At 36.6% G+C, this 20,429-nt stretch overlaps 1 protein-coding gene across 6 annotated transcripts; it reads left to right on the top strand.

Moving 5' to 3' along the window:
- The first annotated feature begins 1,498 nt into the window (after positions 1 to 1,498).
- LOC103706709 (uncharacterized) lies at positions 1,499 to 17,869 on the top strand. 6 transcript variants are annotated; one of them, XM_039133013.3, is made up of 16 exons: positions 1,499 to 1,829; positions 2,827 to 3,368; positions 3,750 to 4,008; positions 4,432 to 4,733; positions 7,741 to 7,920; positions 8,124 to 8,870; positions 8,972 to 9,066; positions 9,203 to 9,262; positions 9,342 to 9,427; positions 9,513 to 9,578; positions 9,986 to 10,546; positions 11,960 to 12,034; positions 15,136 to 15,206; positions 15,322 to 15,379; positions 16,309 to 16,573; positions 16,810 to 17,869. In XM_039133013.3, exons 2-16 carry the CDS (start codon positions 2,965 to 2,967, stop codon positions 17,541 to 17,543), a joined length of 3,963 nt encoding a protein of 1,320 aa, XP_038988941.3. In that variant the 5' UTR covers positions 1,499 to 1,829; positions 2,827 to 2,964; the 3' UTR covers positions 17,544 to 17,869. The 6 variants fall into 6 exon arrangements, with proteins under 6 accessions (XP_038988941.3, XP_038988943.3, XP_038988945.3 ...); XM_039133015.3 differs by having other exon boundaries at positions 1,626 to 1,829; positions 2,849 to 3,368; XM_039133017.3 differs by having other exon boundaries at positions 1,626 to 1,829; positions 3,750 to 4,002.
- The last annotated feature ends 2,560 nt before the right edge of the window (positions 17,870 to 20,429 follow it).

Here is a 20,429-nt window from a genome sequence, read left to right as displayed (position 1 = left end):
TATGTTTTTTCAATGTTTGCAACATGAATATTACAAAATATTTGTGCACATATATATTGCTATTATGGCTGTGGATATGTGAGCAATTGTATTGCCACTTTATATTTGAGCGAACAAAGTCAAACATTTATGTGATTATAAGAATCAAGAACTACCTAATTTGCTATGATGATATTTTTTGTTGCTTGATAATTACTGATAAAAAAATTTATTATTTATTAAAGTATTTAGATTGTAATATAAAAATAATTTATAAATTAATAATATTTATAATAATAGTTTTAATAGTATAATGATTATATTATATTATATTATATGATAATATAATAATATAATAATATTATAAATTGAGTTTTTGATAGTATGAACAACCAAGTAATTGAAATATTATATGATTTTCTTTACTATCATTTTTGATATTAAACGTGCTTTTTTAATTTGATTACCAAATAAATGTTAGAGTTTCATTGTACTTCACAAATGTAGCTAGCAAATAGTAAACAACGTTTTACTAAAGCTTTATTAACAATATCTCTATTACTAAAAGCTTTATAGATAAAAATTTTACTATCTACAATAATGCCAAATGGGGTCTTAGTTTGGCAATGCAGTCAATGGTGCCATTAGTTCTGTATTAGGTAAAAATGTTAGTGGTCAAAAATATTAGAGGTGGAGGTCAAAGGTGGTGCTAGCAGCGATGACGACGAACCAGCATGAAAATGAATAAACTGATTCCTTTAACTTGTTTATCTTTAGCACTCTCTCTTGTCTCTCTCGGCTTGTTTAACTTTGGTTGATGCAATAGCATGCTTATGCTTTGATAAGAGTTTGTTCAGCCAAGGTCGTTTAATGAACCACATCAGCAATAGCATAGCCATAGTAATTCTATGATATCCAATCATATATATTTGATCCTAATTTCATGAGTTTTGAACAATTGCAGACTTCTTGCAAGGAAGATGATTCTCTGATTTCAAATCATGATTAAATGAAGTTCTCAAAGCAGAATGTAAAATCAAGGATCCAAAATAAGTGTTGTTTGACTTTTTTATGAAAGTCTTGATATTTCCATATATGAACATTTATAGCTTCACCATTGACCTCAGTTGAAAAGCTACATCTTTCATGAGAAATTATACCCTACATCAGGTACATCACGCTAGTCAAATCTTTTGTTTCTGCGAGCTGCATCTCATTTTGGAGAAATTATTAGATGAACCAAGTTCAGTAGATTAGTCCAATGGTCTAAAATTGTTGCATTATCATCTCAGATTGTTTGTGTGGTTCACTGCTGAGATGATGCACCTGATGCAGAGTATAATTTGTGCCGTCCTCTTATTTTAGATTGTCTATGTGGCTCATTGCTGATATGATGCATTTGGTGTAGGGTATAATTTGTGCACCTACCACCCTCAAAAGGTGTCTCTCATTTGACCGCCAAAAGCACTCCCGAAGTCCCTAGGGGCGGACATATCACCCCTTAATCATTATTTTCATTAAATCAAGAACAATACTACGATTTATTACACTAATCTCCCTTACGTCTTTTTATTACCCAAAATACCTCGGATCGGCTGTCGAAGGAGGGCCTTACCGTGAAATACCCAAAATTTGTGGTTCTTTTTATGTGTGTTATTCTTTCTTCCTTTCTATTCCGAAATTACACCTCGCTCTTCTTCGTTTCCGATCCTTCCATTCGAAAGACTGATATACACTGCTCCTACCGATAATAACTCTAATAAGTAGGAGAAAAAGAAAGGGAGGAAAAAAAAATCCAAAACCCCTATTCTTCTCTCGCGACGATCGCCTTCGTTCCCACCTGCTCTGAGGTGAGTCTCGTCTTTGATTGCTTCTCTTTCAGATTTTCTTTCTAAGCAAAACGCTGGAATCTTATCTTTTCTCTCCAATCTCTTCGATCAAATAGATGAAGTTTCCTCTTTTTTTCGGGCTTTAGTTGCTTTTATGATGGGTTTTCTTAGTTGTGATATATTTACGTCAGTGCGGATTCATCTTCTGCTAGGGTTTTTTGTAGCTTTGATTATGAGAAATTTTGATGCGGTTTGAGCTGGTTAGGGAATTTATTTTTAAGGTTTTCCAGTTTTATTTTTAAAGCAGTTGATGCTAAAGATCGGCAGACAGTCACTTATTAACGCGTGCTTTAGAGGGTTCATGTTATATGAGTACCTTTAGTAGCTTTTTTTCATCTTTGTTAAATGGTATGCGATTGTACGTTCTCGGGTTTGATTTGATAGGGGCAAGGAGTATTGTAAATTATGGGTTTCATGTGGGGCCAAACAGAGTCGGATTATGATAACTGGGCTATGTTAATGCACTACTGTTTTCGTGAGAGTGATTCAGACCTTCTGCGAGAAGATCGAATGATTTTGTTTTGTTATGTTCTTTTTTCTTTGTTCTTCTACTCATCATGTTAATTCGCTTGCTGATATGTTGCTGTTCGGAGAGTGCTTGGTAGGCTATTATGGAAGGAACTTTCTATATGTCAACTGAGTCCGGTTTTCTGTTGAATCTGTTCGTCATGACTAGAGATCCACTGAAAAGCCAGGAAAAGAAAAGAAAAGAAGATAACAGTTATTCTGAATTAGAGGAAAAATCATTGAACTATAATGCACTGTTTGTTTTTTAGTTGTCTTTTTTGTGCTGTAAATTCCATTTCAGCACATTTTACTTTTCACTTGTTTCTTCTTCTGTCTTTCTCCTTGCCTTCAACATCTAGGTGTGTCTACCTAATTGGATTTGGTGCTTTTAGATTGGGGCTTGAAGTTCATAATGCTCTTTTTTTTCTGAGCTTGCATTGATATTCGACAGATGTGCTGGTTTTTCTGTTCAGCCTAGCCATCCTGTGATCTTGGCTTCAATGGTTATAAGCTTTTGGTCGTTCCTTCATTTCATGTGCCAACCTCTTTACCATTTTAGTATGTTAGAGACCCTGAAGATATCAAAGGAATGGCAGCTACTAGCAAATTCCATTTATCTTCCAGCAGCCCTGATGGGACCACCTACATGAATGGGAAATATGGACCATATGCAGCTGGTTCAATGGAAAGGTCAGGAAGCATCCGTGAAGGCATGGATAGCCGACTCCCATCGTCACTTCCAAGCACATTGAGGTCTGGTTTGGTATCATCCCAAGGTGACACAGTCGCTTCGTTTCAGTCTCTTCTTGTTGACCTGAGAGTGATCGATCAAAAGCTCCCTCGAACAAGCGACCTTGAGATGGGCTCTATTGTTGGCATCTCCTCAGAAGAATCTTTGCCTGCAACATTTAATACGAGGCATTTAACTTCTTCATCCATGGAGGAGATCAAACGCACAAAGAGTAATCTTCATGAGGGCACTACAAGGGCAAGGTATTTCTGCCTCCCTCCTTCCCTCTCTCTCTCACTCTTTCTCCCTTATAAAAAAGTTTTACATTATTAAGTAGCTGAAATATTTATCCTAATGATATTTCACAAATTTCTTCTTTCTTTATTGACATTATATGGTTCAGTTTCCATCTTTATTGTGATGTCAATGTAACAAACATGACTTTCCCTACTTATGTTCTTATGATTTTTTCCCACATTGTGCCATGTGATTCTAGTTGACGTTTTACTTTCCTCAACTAGTTTACATTGGACTCTGTTTGCTCATCCATTGCTATCATAACACTTTTTGCCATTTATATTTTTACATCGTGGATTCTTAGATCAAATGAGCTCTAAGTTAGTCTCCGATGTTCGAATTGATAGGGATCGAGCAAAAGCCTGCAGTGAGGCTGCTTTGAAAATTGATAAGTATTGCAACACTCTTTCAAAAAAACATTCCAGAGCTGATACTTCATCAAATGAGCGGTGTGGTACATCGACATCAAGAGGAAGCATCCCTAAGACTAACCCTCAAAGCCATCTGACTTCACGTGGTCTCGACCTTGGGCCTCGGAAATCAGAAGAAAGGTCCAAGAGCACTGTACCAAACAGACGAATTCGAACTTCTATGGTGGAAGTATGGGTTTGTATCTCCTTCTTGCCTTTCCTTGATTGTGATTATGTCATATATATGTATTTTAGTTGCCTGTGCAGACAAGAATATGGTTAGTTCATTTGTCACGATACTTTATTTTTCCATGCATTATAAATGGTACATGTTGTTAACTGATATATTTTGTAAATTCTCATTACGTTTTATGTGCAGAAGAAAATGAAATTGTTTTTTCTTTACTGTAATATCCTGTTAATCAATTTCTTGATTCTTGAAGAATAGTGCCAAGTAGGATTAACTGTTATAGGTTATTTGCTCTGGATTCTATGCAGGTTGAGTTGCACTATAGAAGTTATTTGTCAATCTTTGCATGGAGAATCTCCCTTTTATAGTGATTTCAGATCATCTGTTTCTTTTTTACTGATGGACTTACGTATTATATTGATTGGTTAGATGGATGTAAGGGCCAATGGTATTGTGAGACCATCTTCACCGGTGAATAAGGATAGAGATGCCAGTATACTTGTAAATGATGGCATGGCATTATCAGAAGACAAGGGCCGAGAAATATTTACCAGTGTTGATGGCTGGGAAAAATCAAAGATGAAGAAAAAACGCTCTGTCATAAAGTCTGATGTTTCTGCAATTGCACCTTTGACTAGATTGCCGGATGCTGATAGAGAACCCAAACGAGGAATGCAGCAGAAGCTTGGTACTGATGCTCGACCAAGGGCGAATAATGCCCATGGCTTCAGGTTTGATACTATACCATGCAACTTGATTGCACCTTGTATCATTATGTCATCACTTATGAATCTTAATTGTTTGATTAAGCTTGTTAGTCGCTTGATAGAAAAAACTTGTTGCAATGTTGAGATAGTATCTAAGTCACATTTAGCTTCAGCTCAAGTTTTGGAGTCTCGACAGGATGGGGGGCATCTTGGCCATCCCATCTCATTCCTGTGAGATAATGGGACCTGGGATGGATGCAAGGCTCTGAAACCCATATCCGCGGGCCATCTCACCCATCCTGCCTTCGTACCAAGTAGGTCGCACACCGAAATGGGCGATTCGTCCATCTATCCTAGTGGAGAGAAATTAAAAAATTAAAATAAATCTTTCTCCAACCAATAATCATATCTTTCTTCTCAAAAACCTCAAACATTCTCGTTGAGCTACGTCCATGACTTCCATTGTCGGAGGTGCCTTGCCATTGCCACCGCTAACTGCTGGTCCACCTCGCGATTGAGGGTGCCATCAAGGAAGCAACAGAAGTTGAGAGTGGATGTTCCAGATCCAGCGACCAACATCCTCCGTGAGTGTCGAAGGGGTAGAGAGAGGAAGAAGCGAAGTGATCCATGGGAGGGAAGGAGGGAGGAGGAGAAGCAAGGAAAGAAAAAGGGGGACGGAGAATGGAAGCTTTTGGATGGGGCAAGAAACTTTTTTTCTGTTTTTTTTTTAAAGTACGCAGATCTAAATGTTTTAAGTTAATCATTATCTACGCTTTTAGGTCATGCTTAGCGGTTGGCTCGAGTAGTTAGGGGGTGAGACTTAACACCATGCATATGTCTATGTGCACGAGTTCATAAATTTTTTTCCGCAAAATAATATTATATAAAAAGCCAAAAAAATTAAAACATAAACAATATTAGAAGATATTAATTTTTTCCTCAAAATAACATTATTTTAAAAATAAAAATATAAAAAAGGAATATATTATATATATAACATCATATATTCTTAAAAATAATATTGTATAAAAATAAAAAAAAATGATCATCCTGCTTTTTAACAACAATAATTTCAAACTTATAAGAATGGGTCACTATGTTAATTGATTGGTGAAATAATTTAAGAAAATTAAGCAACAATAAAATAATTATGTAGATACACTTAAGGTTATTTTGTTATACAATATGACAGTCTTGGTTACCTTATTGCCACTCATGTGGCACCTAAGCATCAATTTGTAAATTTCAACACTAGAGTACTAAAGGTGAAGTGAGTGGTTATGTGACTGAGCTTTGTGCAGTAATTATTGCCACATTTTCCATCAAATCGTATCATTTTTGTCTTATGAAGCGCTTATGCAGTATCATTACTAGGTAATCAAAGAAGGATCTCCAATATTCTAGAAAGCCACGATAAATTATAGTGTCAGTTTAAAATATATGAACTAGATAACACATTCAGAAAGTGTCAGAATATTTAATCATAAAGTTTTAGCACATGATGGATCAATATAAATAGATTGCCTTAGCTTACAAATATTTGTTGTAATGAAATCTAACAGTAGCAAATCTTAATGCAACCTAGTCAACATTGATCAATATTAGCTGGCATTGTTTGATCAACAAAGAAACACTAATAAGCAGTATTCAGATAATTATATTTCCATTTGTATAGCTTCTCACTGTAGATAATTATATTTCCATTCAGATAATAAGCAGTATTCAGAAACACAGTCAATTTATCTTAAATATATTACTTTTAAAGTTCAAATATGTTTCAAAATAAATAAAACAGTAAAACTTCACAAATAAATTAAGAAAGAAATGAAAAATATAAAAAAAGCATCCTAAGCAAGTACTAGGATGCTCGATCGGGATGGCTGCTAGAAGGATACAGGACGGGGGCATCGTGTTCTGTGGGGAAATTGGGACACCTATGTCCTATGGGACCTTGCTTCGGCTTCTTCTCATATCTAGAAAATAAATCTCTTTCCTAAAAAACATTATCTATGAGCTGTATTAAAAGATTAAATTAAACTTGCCACATTGGGCAAGTGTCACTAGCATCATTACGCAGCTATGGCAATTATTATAAAATTTTTGGATAGGGCAATACACTGCTTTAGAGAACATGTATGCTTATTGTTTCTACACATCAAGGGACATCTTTCAAGTTTTAGTGACAATTAGACCCATGGTGCCAAATTCCTGTCTGAGGTAAGGCAAGAGGTGGGCCTAAAACTATAGACACAGTTGGCTCGTAGGTAGTCTACATTATTTGCTGTGGGTTAAGCTCCATTATCCCTCCCAAGATGCTGTAAACTTTGAAAGAGTCTAGACAAAGTGGGAAGTTAACTTTTGATATCAGAAGCTGTGTCAATTGCTAGAGCAAAGTTAAGCCAAGTAGCCAAATAAGAGGCATATCAATACATACACACATGTGAAGGGTTGGACTACACACTTTCTATTTTCATACTGTATTTAGCCATTTTTCACAATTTAAGTGCACTCAACTTTATTCAAAGAAAATTGCCAATAATTTAATGAACGTACCCCATTCCTCTACAAGTATATTAGCTTCTATGCACACATGTAAATAGATAGATAGGAGGACACCCATATATTTTCAATAGACATGCCAACATGTATATGTTCACTTAAGATTTGTGATACATGTGCTAATTAAAGAAAATATATAGGAATGTAATTGTAGTTGAATTTTTTATGATGCCTACATTTTGTTCAAAATGGTAGGATATATTAAAATATATGTTATTTTGCTATTATTTATAAAGAATGAAAAGATAGATGGGTTGCTCTAGTAAAACTAGAGTGAGGTGGATGAAATGTTGATATAGTTCGTTTCAACTGTAGTGTGTTTCATGGGGTGCCTGTCTTCAGTCATCTATTATCACTCGAAACCTGGCTTGTGTGATTCGGTCTTCTGAATTAATCTGGCTTAATCATCTGGGATTCGCTTATTTTGTTGGATAAAACAGTATATATCTTTTCTGAGAATCTTAATATTCAGGTCAGGGCCTGCTTCTGGAGTTTCTGGAGTTGGAATATTAGATTCGGCTTCTCAACAATCTGGTCTCGGTATGCGTCCCTCAGCTAGAAATGATCAAGACAACTGCCCTCTTACTAATGATAGAAGAGATCGGCTTGCAGGTCTAGATAAAGATGGTTCCCATCTTAAATCTGTTAACAAGTAAGACATATCCTTTTCATATATTTGTTGCCAGAACCCTCACTATAATGTTTCTGTCATTTTTCTCTTGCTGGAAATGACGTTTATTATCTTCTAGCTGCCGTCACTTAGAATGTTTGTTGATTTCTCTTTACATATAACCTGCATTTATCTTTCTATATAATCTGACATCCTAATATTATCTTTCTTTCATTGTATCTCAGGCCTAATGGCCATGAAGATAATTTTTCTGCTAGTCCTAACTCCATAACAAAGCTGAATGCGCCTGCCCGGGGGCCACGATCAAATTCAGGTTCACTGTCCAAGGCATCCCCAAGCATTCATCGAGTGGTGGGAAATTCTGATGATTGGGAACATTCTCAGAGTATAAACAAGAGTAGTTCTGTTGGTGGGGCTGTCAATCACAAACGCGGGGCAGCTATGTGCTCTGCATCACCCCCTGTACAGTGGGGTGGACAAAGACCTCAGAAGATCTCACGTGGTGCAAGACGATCAAATTTTTCTCCTCTTATATCAAGCCACGATGAAGCACCTGCATCAGATATGGTAGATAATGCAGGCATCCATCAGGCTGGATTAGGATTGACAAGACGCTTATCTTCTAATGGTTCTCAGCAAATTAAATTAAAAGGCGATGGTGTACAAACTGCTGGTTTATCAGAAAGCGAGGAGTCTGGAGTTGCTGATAACAAGTCAAGGGACAAGAGTAAGAAATATGAAGAGAATATTGGTCAGTCCGTGCATAAGTTTGTAGGACTTGTGTTGCCTCCAAGAAAGAACAAGGTGACTGCTGATGAAGATATTGGAGATGGTGTCCGGAGACTCAGGAGGATTGGACGAGCTTTTGCTCCGACAAGGTCTGGCATGGCCGGGCCAATTGAGAAGCTAGACAATACTGCCACTGTGAAGCAACAGAGAAGCACAAGAGTTGGTTCTGAGAGGATTGAAAGGTAATGCGGGATATCCTAGCCTATTAACTGGCTGCTGGTAGTCAATTCATGTTCTACTTCAGTTTTCACTGAGATTATGCTATTGATGTTCTCTGTCCCAGTAAACCTGGTCGCCCACCTGCCAGAAAATTGTCTGAGCGGAATGGGTGCACACGGCCACGGCATTCAGTGAACAGTGCACCTTTGAAGTTTTTTGGTACTTTTCTATGTATTGAACGGACAGAGTTGTGGAACAATGTTTTTTCAATTTCCCCATGCAAGTTGTGGAACAATGAATTTTTAAATTCCCCTAAAAAATGAACTTATTATTGACTATTTGATACTCTTTTCAGGACAATCAGATGATGACCATGAAGAGCTTTTAGCTGCTGCGAATGCTGCTCTGCATACAGGTATTAATTTTATATCTGTAATGCTTGGGTATCTTCTTTTACCCTTCATTGTGCAAATAAAGTTAGAACTTTGCTTCAGGGAGTGCTTGTTCCAGTCCTTTTTGGAAGCAAATGGAGCCAATTATTGGTCTTCTTTCTTCAGAGGATCTCACCTATTTGGACCAGGTTGTCTTTCTGTCTTGTTAAGATGGCTCCTAGACTAAGTTTATACATTTAATTTTGATGTTCCAAAATTATTATTACCAACCAGATTTGTTGGATGGACGAGTCTTCTCCAAGTCCTCTTGTTGCTGGGAACGATGGTCAGGACTTGAAGGTATTTTATTTGTTGTTGATCAAAACAATGGAACTTGTTTGAAGTTTGAACTATCGGGTTTATGGAGTTATTTTCAATTGTAAATTTCCAGCTACCATATTCACATGATTCTAATGCATTTGGGTTTTGAGCTGTTGACAACCTAATGCGTAAACATTTCTTTTGGCAATTTTATTGGACTGCATTTCTTTGTTTTCCCATGAGTTAGCATTGCTACTAATACTGATGAGCATTGCTACTTTTAAGTTGCTATTTTTCTGGATTCCAATATAAATTACATACAGAGAAGTTATGAATAACTGCATTGTTTTTTTGTTCATACATCTTGTCTATAAGACAATAACTTAATGTTCTTTCATGTCATTTTTATCTGCTTGATAACAAATTCTTATCACCTTCTTTTGCAGGGTGATGTTGAATACATATCCTTACCATCAACTCCAGTTGCTGCTGGCAGAGATGATTTCAGTGCCATCTCAAATGGAATTACCTTTAGTGCACGTGAGAGGAAACCAGAGCTTGCATGGGAAACAGAGAATGTTGAGCCTTTCCTAGAGCAATTAATACAGGGAATTGCGGGTCGAAGTGGGGTTTCAATTTGCCAAGCACTTCTTTCGGCTATAATTGAAGAAGAAGAGGTTGAAAATATTAACTACGACAACAGCAGAGAAGAATACTTGCATGAGTCTCATGGAATTTATTTTGGGGCCGAGAGTGGATTGAAATCAAAGGGTTCAAATTTTCACTCATCGAGAACATTTCTAACTGCAGAGAGAGGCCCTTCTAATGGCTTGAACGGAAATGCTGGGTGGAGATACCATGATGAATTGACACATGAGAAATTAGAAAGTGGTGTTATCTTATTAGACTCTAGCACAGTATGCACAAAATTTCAATATAACCAAATGTGCATCGATGATAGAATCCTCCTGGAGCTCAGTCAAATTGGACTTTATCCAGACCCTGTGGTGAGTATCATATCCAATATCTCTCAGTTGTCTTTTGCTTCCAGTACAAACTTTTGGGGTTGCAAAGGTGGCTGTAAGCATATGCTGGTCGTTGCAATGTTTGTATAAATGCTGACTTACTGAATTTATTGCTTTTTGCTAGCATGCTATTACTGTTATAAACATGCCCTGGATTTTCCGTATTTCGGGTCACTTCATTATGGTGTTCTATCCACTGCCATTAAAACTTATTTTCTTTAAATCCTGTCCATTTTTTCTGGTTTTTTTTTAGTGCAGCTTCAAAATTTTCACCATCACCTTTTCCACTATCGGTGCACCACTCAGCTTTCTCTAGATTATTGTTATGTTTTCTATCAAATCTATTTACCCCAACATTTTCCTGTCTTTTTAGTAGCTGTAACTTTCTGATTTATAAGTTATTGAAAGGTTTACCATATTTATTGTAGTCTTCATGCAATAGCGACATAAAATTCAAAAAATAATAGAACCTCATTTAATCCATATAGTTCTCTTAAAAAACAAAATGTTTCTTCATCATCCATTTCTTCTATATAGTAGGTTTGAGAGCTCATAATATGTAATCAAGGACAGCTCTTGGTCTTTAACAGAGATTGAGCCTGATATTTATTTGTGAAGGTAATTGCATTACACAGACATGCATTGAGTGGTCAAAAATGAACAGTTGAAATAACATGAAATAATGATTTTTTACTACTTGATGTATAGGTTAGGGTCTCCAAATCATATTATGTTTGGTATTCAAGCAGGTTAAAGGTAGTAGATCATATAATAGATCACATCCGATGGCTCAGAGTGTTAGCGTCAGACCTCACATTCACTATATGCACCAAAAAAAATGAACAACTCAAATAACATGAACAATGATTTTTACCACTCGATGAATAGACTAGGATTTCTGAATCACATGATTTTTGGTGTACAAGTAGTGTAGAGGTAACATCTGATGGCTTGGATCATCAATGTCAGACCTCCATCGTTTAGACTGACCGGATCGGAGTTAAAATTCACTTATTTTTAACTCCTTATTTTCTAAAATGCAGTTTATCTATGTTTTTGTTAGAACCTAAAAAGTACAAGACTGATTTTTCTTTGGCATCTATACTAGCAGCTTTGCCATAGTTGTCATGTTCTATGCCCCTTATTAGCTTTATCAATGATCTATACATTGTTGAAAACAGAGTGGAACTTGTTCTGGTTTCCTTCATTGATTTTGTAGGGAGCGCTTTTCTGTGAGCTGGTTTGTTGCATAAACAATAGTCATGATGGTTTAAGACATAAGTGTATATTGCCGATTGCATTTTAGTTACCTTTCTGCAGAAGTATTGTTTAGCTGGCTTAATCATTTTGCAAAAAATTATTCTAGTGTGACATTGTGCTTCCATCTCGTTTCAGCCTGATTTAGCGCCGAGTGAAGATGAAGATATTAATGATGAAGTCAATAGATTAGAGGAAGAACTCCATGAGAAGGTATGATTGTTCATAGTTATTCAGCCTCTTCTTTCTCAGTTTCTTTAGAAAAGATCTCCTCTGCTAGGTAAAATCATGTCAATATGTGCCATGCACTGACTGCTGTCCCTCATTGCTAGGTAAAATCATGTCACTTTACCCTTTGTGGTATGACTCAAGGAGCAACATGCATTTCTTGCTTGGTGCTTTTCCAGGATTTAGTGGCATCTAGTTACTTTTCTTCTGACTAGTGCTGGAGTAGCTAGTTATTTAAATGCAATTTACTGCTTATTCTTGACCTGGGTGTATGATGGCAGTTGTTACGGAGACCTGCTAAAAAGGATTTGATTCTGATTTGGCAAAGTCCAGGTCGAGCGAACGTGACCTAGTTCAGAATGTTGTTTGTTAATGCAATGGCGATGTCTTACCACCAGCTTTATCTTTGTCTTCGTTCGCTTTGCCTTTGCTGACAATGTCCTTGATTGTTCTGAGACCTAGCCCAAACTCAAAACCCTAGCTCTAGGTAGGCTAATGATGGCATTGTTTGGGGAAGGAAAGGAGGAACCAGAGGGCTGGATTGGAGAAGGGAGAAAGAGGGAGAGAGAGAGAAAGAGTTTGTCTCGTAGTTACATATGGAAGTGGGTTGGTTAAAGTGTTTATTTTAATTGTTATTTTTTTCCATTATTTATTTGCTCTTATTCAAATTGAACCAGAAAGATAGAAGATCAGTATGAGTTTTCCCATTCTCGACCCAGTCAAATATGGGTAAGGCTCGAGATGAGCATCTTTTAGCCTGAACCACATCCAACTCAACCAAACAAGAGTTCTTTTCCTTTTTCTTTTCTTTTCTTTCTTTTTTTTCTGCATAGACATTATTCTACACATGTTTGGATGAGCTAAGGAGTCCATCAACTTGATGGCTGATGGACAACACATATATTGAGAAGGGAAAGCTGCACCTCTACTAGAACCAAGGTTTTATGTCTACTGCTGATGCTACTCGACGAGGTTGAGTTCTTCCTGCATGTGGAAGCTAATGGGTTGCCAATGACAGATCACAACTAGATTTTGACAATCACTTTGTTATTGTCAGCAGTTATTGAAGTCATTAACAGTGTTACTCATAATTATGCTCAAGGCGTATAACTACTTGACTATGTTGCAACATTATGGAAGAATTTTGTAAAGTGAGGTCTACCATGAGCCATTTAGATTGGACCAGGGGTTGATTTGAACGGATGAAAGGTTGATATTAACTCTTCGCTGACACTTTGTCCCAATAACCCACTATAAAGCTTCCAACCAAATTGAGGATAGGTGCCCACATTGGTGGTCCTCATTTCTCTCTTCTCACACCTCTCTCATAACTTCTGCCCTTTCTCACGTGCATGACAACAATGCTTGCTAGATCATGGTGGCATCTCTCTTGGTAAGCCATCTCTCTTCTCCAGCATCCTCTCTTCTATATTTTCATCATCTGGCCTTCCTTTGCAATACCTTTGCTTGTTTAAAACATTATTTTCATTCTTCACTGTATCTATTTAATATCACCCTACTCTCTCTGTCACTGTATCTCCGTCGCTGTATCTATTTGAGACTGTATTTTACTTTAAGGATATCGATGCTGATTAATACTTGCAGTTCCGATTCTCGGCCCTTCACTAAATGGTCTTCAAGCACTTGTATGGTTGCTTTTAGCTGTAGCCTGCATCATGTTCGGTAGTGGAACCAATCAACAAACCAGGAAGAACTTGTTCTCGTTTTGCCGACTTTGGAGGATTCCTCAATCACAAAAAATTCTAACATGAGTGCATAGTGTTTGCAGCTTGTAAATTTTATGCCCTCCAAGTTGAATCTCCTAAAACAGGAGAACCGACGATTTTCGTTGTGGAAGAGACAATGGGAGCTAAAAGATAGGTCTTCAATTTTCTTTTGCTCCAAATTCTTGAATTATAATTTATATTTTGTATCATTGGAATGGTGAATATAAGATCAGTCAAAAGTTGCAGTTTCTGTAGAAGTTCTCATTCAGTTGATTAGGAAATTTACTGGCTAGTTGTTTATGTGCTCATGAGTCCTATTCTGAGTAGGTTTGGTGTCAAGAACTCCTATTTATTTTTAGACTGTCAAGGTAGTTCTCGAGTCATCATGATTGTTGTAATAAATCCAAGGGTCCGTAGATATTGGACTCTGTGGGCTTCTAGATTTTGTTATCTAAGAATTTATGGGTATATGATGTTGAGATTCCATCCTCCCTACTGCTGCTCTTCTTTCTGCTTTCTTCTCACAAATCCTCAAGCTCATCTTTCTTCATTTTCTCATTCTTCTTTTGCGATCCTTCCCCCTTTAGGTTTGCCATCTTTGTTTATCTGCTTCCTAGTTTTTCTCTTCTGCTTCCCAACTCCTTGTTATCTTCTCTAAATTGTCTCTTCTTTTATAACACAGGGCTTGTTTCCTCTATTAAATTATCATTCCTCCCATCATTTTTCATTGCATGGTTCCTTTGTCTGCTTGCTACTTGTCTGCTAATAGCTACTGTAGTTTCTTGACAGGTCAATTGCATACGACTAGCTTACTTCAATCAGTTAGAAAGAAGTGTTCTTACCAACTGAAATAGAGATGAAATTGTGCAATCTCGTTGCACATTGCTCAACTTTCCATCAAAATTGGATGTGCATCTTCCTCTCTGAGAATGTAATCCTGTTTCTGTATGAACAGAAAATCTAGATTTAGCGTATCATGTGCAAATGTATATTGTATCTAAAAGTCTAAGATGCACTTTTTCAAAATGTATGAACTGAAATGACTATACACAGCAATGGTATTTTTAGGTAGGTATACTGTTTAATTAATAGCTTTAACTAAAGCTTATGCTATCTTAACCTTAAACTACCGAGTCGGCTGAAATTTGTGCAACATACATTGTTAACATACTTGCTGTGCATGATATACTTTTAGAGAATTGAATAATTGCGATAGAAATTCCTTTGATGCTATTGGAGGGGAAAAACTTTTATGCCAGAAGTTACGTGGTTGCAATATCTATCTCATACTTTATACCTTCCAACATGTATCATGAAAATAATCTCTTCCCTGTTACATAATTTTTTCTGTTGATAAAGGTTATGAAGAAGAAAAATCGTCTGTTGAAACTGGAGAAGGCTGTTATGGAAGCAAGGGAGTCTCAACAGAGGTATGCTGTGAGAGCATGTTCATGTGATTGTTGCTTTTTGCATTTCTGAATTGTTCTCATATATCATTTGTACATACATTCTTATATACATATATATTGTTCTTTTTGTGTGTAGAATACTAGAGCGTATAGCTTTGGACAGACTTGTAGAAATGGCGTATGAGAAATATGTGGTAATTTCTGATTCCTCAATATCAAATAAATCTCTTAAATAATAATTATCGGTACAGCTCATTCTACATATTGGCTTTCCTGTGATGCATGTTTCCGGCTTTTGAATCTTCTGTCACATAGCTTGAAGTTGGAAAATGCCAAAATAGTCTGTTTTTTAACCATCATAATATTACACAAACACAAAAATCCTTATACTATTAGTTTTGGTTCATCAGAAAAGTGAGTGAGCTCGTAAGATATGTGAATAATAAGTAATAATTATTGCATTATCTAGAAGGTTTACTTATTCCAATGTCATCAGTGAGTGCTCCCATGGCACTATTTAAGATCAGATGCCCTGATCAAGACTAAATGCATGGCTAGTTCTGGTAGGCACTTACATGAGAGTTTTTAATTTATGAAAAATCTTTTTTATGTATAAGGAATTTGAAATACCATAATCTTTCTATAACACCTCATTGCATCCTGATAAAGACAAAATGCATCACTGTTCCTGTCTCCTGCCTCTCCTTTCTTTCTCATAATTGATATCACCTTCCTTATTCTAATAGTAGTTTTCCTTCTGCAATCAGAAAGGACATTAGTATAATATATGGTCGGATGAGTTGGGAATAGGAGATAGTTATATATTTATAAAAGGTGTAATGAGTGTGAAGTTGCAGAGTGGGAGATACTATGGAGATTATTTGATCTTTGATTTACATGTTAAACCACATCATTGCTTGAACAGTGGTATTCGTGTTAACTGATGCTAATTTAAGGTGAAGTATGGGCACTTTTACCATCTTTTGCAAGCATAAGCACTAATTGCTTGGAGAGTGCAACTCTTGCATATAGATGCTATAGCCCTGCAATGAAGGGACGTCATAAGGATTTTATTCTGAATTGCTGTGATTGGCTAATCATTGGAGAATGCTTCACACGACAGGCATATTGGGGTCCTAACGCTTCTAGTAGCAAGAATGTGAACAAGCTTAACAAACATGCTGCCTTGGCTTTTGTCAAACGAACATTAGCACGATGTAAGAAATTTGAGGACTCAGGGACTGGCTGTTTTGATGAGCCTCCTTTCAGGGATATGTTTCTTTCTGTATCTTCTTACAGCAGCGGTGCAGAATGTATACACATATCTGCGGGTGGAGAGGCTGCCAATCGTTTCACTGCCATGCTGCATCCACAAAATACTTTAGCAGGTAACCCAAATTCTATGCTACAATATTCAATCCGGGGCTCCATGCATGTACACTTAAGCCTGTAGATCATGCACAGACCTGTCTCAGAATTTCCAAAAGATATAGCTTCATCAATTTTCATGAAATTTCATACGTTGGTTGTATATATTCTTCAAGGTTTATGGTTAATATATATGAATCTAAATTGCTTTCTGAATGCACTCTGTACTAAATGATTAATGTTGCTCTCTTTGCAGATTCTAATCCTAATGCGACCTCAAAACCAGTTGAAAGAGTAGATGCCTGTGACAAGTATTCTGATGCTTTTCGGTCAGATAATCATTTCACAGAACAAACAGTCGGTAAAGAGGAGCAGTGGTCAAACAAAATCAAAAAGAGGGACTTGTTGGTTGATGATGTTGTTGGTAGAACCCCGGTCACTTATCTGAGAACATCTTCAGCTCTTGGGAATTCTCCTGTAAGTGGTATAAAAGGAAAGAGGAGCGAGAGAGATAGGGAAGGAAAGGAGCAAAACAGAGATGCAGCCTCAAGAAATAGCATTGGTAGAATTGGTCGTCCAGCTTTATCCAATGTCAAAGGTGAAAGAAAGCACAAGGCACAGCCCAAACAGAAGACAGCCCAGTTATCTGCTTCTGTCAACAGCCTTATTTCTAAGGCCGCAGAGTTACCTAATGCATTGTTGCCTTCGGACCTAAAATCTCGTGATATGATTGTAGGTGGAATTACCAAGAAGGATGATTTAGCTGTGCTTTCCAGCTCTGCCAAGATGCAGGATATGCCAAATGATGCTCAGGCCATTGACTTGCCCAATTTGCAACCACCAGAGGTAGATGTTGGTGATCTTGATGGTCATGGGCAGGATATTGGTTCATGGTTGAACATTGTTGATGATGATGGACTGCAAGACCATGATTTTATGGGTCTTCAGATTCCCATGGATGACCTTTCAGACGTTAACATGATAATATAAAGGTGGTATATTTTTATATTTTTCAGTGCAATATGCAGTTTCTAAACATACTGGCATTACCGTCGCGGTTTACCATCTGACAGCCAGTTCTGTAAGTAGTCTAAGTAGTCAATAGATTATTTCAGGGGCTTTTAGAGAAGTTTATGTGGAGCAAATTTTTTGATCGGTGTAATTTGCTCTTGTAATATTTTCGCAACCTTGATTGTGCATATGTTGCTCGTCAGTTTCTAGGTCGCAAGTGTGGCTGTTATCATCTTTGCAGGAGTTATATCCTGAAATCGTACATCCATTTATATCTGAAATAAAAAGCTACAATTAATGAAAAACCCTTTTTGAAGGAGCGGTGCCGTGCTCAATTCATAATCCAAATCAGATATTGTGCTTTTAAGAAATGCTGTATTGATTTTCCTATTGAACTTATGGAGCGAAGGGAAGTAAATAATTTCCATTTTTTCAATATTAATATTAGATTGGACTTTGTGTTGCCTAATCAGTATAAAGTAATCCTATATCAGTATAAAGTAATTACAATCAAGAGCAGAGAAACTCTGTAGTATGCTCAAACAAGTGTAAGGCTACCTGCATCAAGAAGTAGATCCGTGTGTCACAAAACTTCCACTACCACAGCTTTCATAACTGCCAATTGATATGTCCAGCCCAGCAACAATTTCAGTCATAAAGGCAACTTCGGAATAATTAATCAATAACATGGCAAACTAAGGTACGGTATATCCAGAAAATCTTTGGGCGGTCACTCAGCACTATCAGAATATGAGAATTGCAGAAAGCATGCAAATAATATTAAAATGCTAAGGATCAAAGGAACTAATTAAAACCTAAGAGCTTAGGCTGCGTAAACTGTGTTCACGACAGGATGCAATTTCAGAGACATGATGCAGGTTCAAGCCCTCTTCCAGCATAAGCCATTCAATCAGCTCAACAAACGAGCTGCAATAAGAAAAAGGTTTTTTCACACTCTTTGAACTGTGATGGGTACAATTACATCATTTACAATTACATCATTACAAGCACTCCTTTTATAATCATAAACACGGGCAAGCATCTATCAGAGACGCACCATTTGCATGTATTAGAACTTGAAACAGGCTCATTTAGACCAAGATATCATGGTTCAAAGTGTGATGACAAGTATCAGGACACAAATGTCTTTTCATAATATCTTATTCATAGATATCTAGGCATATGCCCCGCATAAAGAACTTTTCCACTCATAAATCTCGCACCTAACCAAGGGGCATATACCTGGATAACTAACTCCACTTGATTGTTTTTTTCCATTTTTTCATCTCAGCTTTTTATCAATTTCACTGAAGGGCATCCTGGATAGTGCCAGTTTTTGGCTTGGCTCTAAGAAGAATGTTGATTTCTATTTTAATTCTAATTATTGTAGAAAAGGCTCATTAGACTCTTCAGATTTGTCGTTTCAAGAAAAGAGCTAATCTCATACTATTAACTGTTGTTTTTTCAGAAGGCCTAGAAATTATCCTACAATTTTCTATGCGTAAAGACAACTCTTTGTCCACTTTTTTATCAACCACAGTAAAATCCAGTACCGAAAACTAGCCGATCATAGTTCAAGAATTTTACAGCAAACATAGACTAAATAGTAAAAGTCATAAATCACCCAATTTCTTATTTAAGAATCATGCAGCCAGTCATAATACAGCAGGCCCTCTTTCTTAGGAGCTAAGAAGATGAAGCACATAAAAGTGATAAAAGTTACCTAGATTTGGAGTGCAAAAAGGGAGAAAAACATCCTTTCAAATATAGTGGACAATACATGACTAAAGGAACTAAAAAAGATGAACTGAAATGCAAGTTGAATGTTGCCTAATGAGACAGATTTAACATTCACATTGATCTATCAGAAACAACATAGAATAACAGACAACACAATAGAAAGAAACAAGGTTAGTACATATTCATTGTTGAAAAAGACAAACATACCTTTGAGAAGTTCCTCTGGTCTGAACTAGGATGTTTTTTTGACAGGTCTCTTAAAGTTTGAAAAAGAACCAGAAAAACCTATTGGAAGCAAGCATATCAGCAGGCTGGAGCTGTTGCACCAAAAAAAGAGAAGATCCCTGGCCTATGGATAATTCATCCAGCAAATATTATTAAAAAGACACTTTCCATTAACCGCAAATCGCGATGCTTTACATGGTCATGCTATAATCAACAAGACCATGCAACACTAGCAAAGTATATCAAAACCACTATTCTAACATAATGCATGAAAAGAAGTTGAATACATTTGGATTAACAGGACTATCCAGTAAGTGTACCTAGATTTTTTCATAGCTTCATGCTGCTAAGAAAATTCCAGTAACAATAAAGTTCTAGTCTAAAAATTTGAAATAAATGAAAACAATAGTAGATTAGAACATAACCATAAATCTAACAAAAAGCATGAAACCTTAGTTGGATAGATTTAAATTAACAAGTAGTGGGTGGAACTATTGAGTAAACAGTAAATAAATGGCTTCCTGTGAACATTTGATGAATAAATGAGAATAGGAGTAGATTATCAACAACTGAATACACTGCATAGCACCTCAAATTTCCAAATGACCATGATACCAGAATGGATGATTTCCATAAAACACAGATCTGAGTAGCTTCCCTATTTGTAAATTTTTTGGAACTTGATCTCAACGAATGTCTGCTAGATCAGCATGAGAATCCTTGCCAATTTTTGTTTCAAAAAGAGGATTTAAAGTCCCAGCACTTCCACAACCATTCTATGCTTTAGTATTTGCCTCCCTTTCCTCCCATCGCATGAAAGAATATTGGTGAATTGCAATCCTTGTCCCTTCTCGAAAAAGAAAATGCAATCTTCGTCACAGAACAGTCAACCCTACCTGT

This window comes from Phoenix dactylifera, chromosome 17, assembly GCF_051530095.1.
Source record: "Phoenix dactylifera cultivar Ajwa chromosome 17, Ajwa_hap1_PhDact_Kaust_v1.1, whole genome shotgun sequence".
NCBI classification, from domain to species: Eukaryota; Viridiplantae; Streptophyta; class Magnoliopsida; order Arecales; family Arecaceae; genus Phoenix; species Phoenix dactylifera.
The sequence above is the reverse complement of the archived record's forward strand: the minus strand, read 5'-3'. Positions and strand labels throughout refer to the sequence as shown.

What these genes read in the sequence shown, in the direction of transcription:
- LOC103706709 (XM_039133013.3), top strand. Translation starts at nt 2,965, where the DNA reads ATGGCAGCTACTAGCAAATTCCATTTATCTTCCAGCAGCCCTGATGGG. An exon ending in GAGGGCACTACAAGGGCAAG is followed by an intron (nt 3,369 to 3,749) that starts GTATTTCTGCCT and finishes TCGAATTGATAG; the next exon opens with GGATCGAGCAAAAGCCTGCA. An exon ending in GCAAGGGAGTCTCAACAGAG is followed by an intron (nt 15,207 to 15,321) that starts GTATGCTGTGAG and finishes TTTTGTGTGTAG; the next exon opens with AATACTAGAGCGTATAGCTT.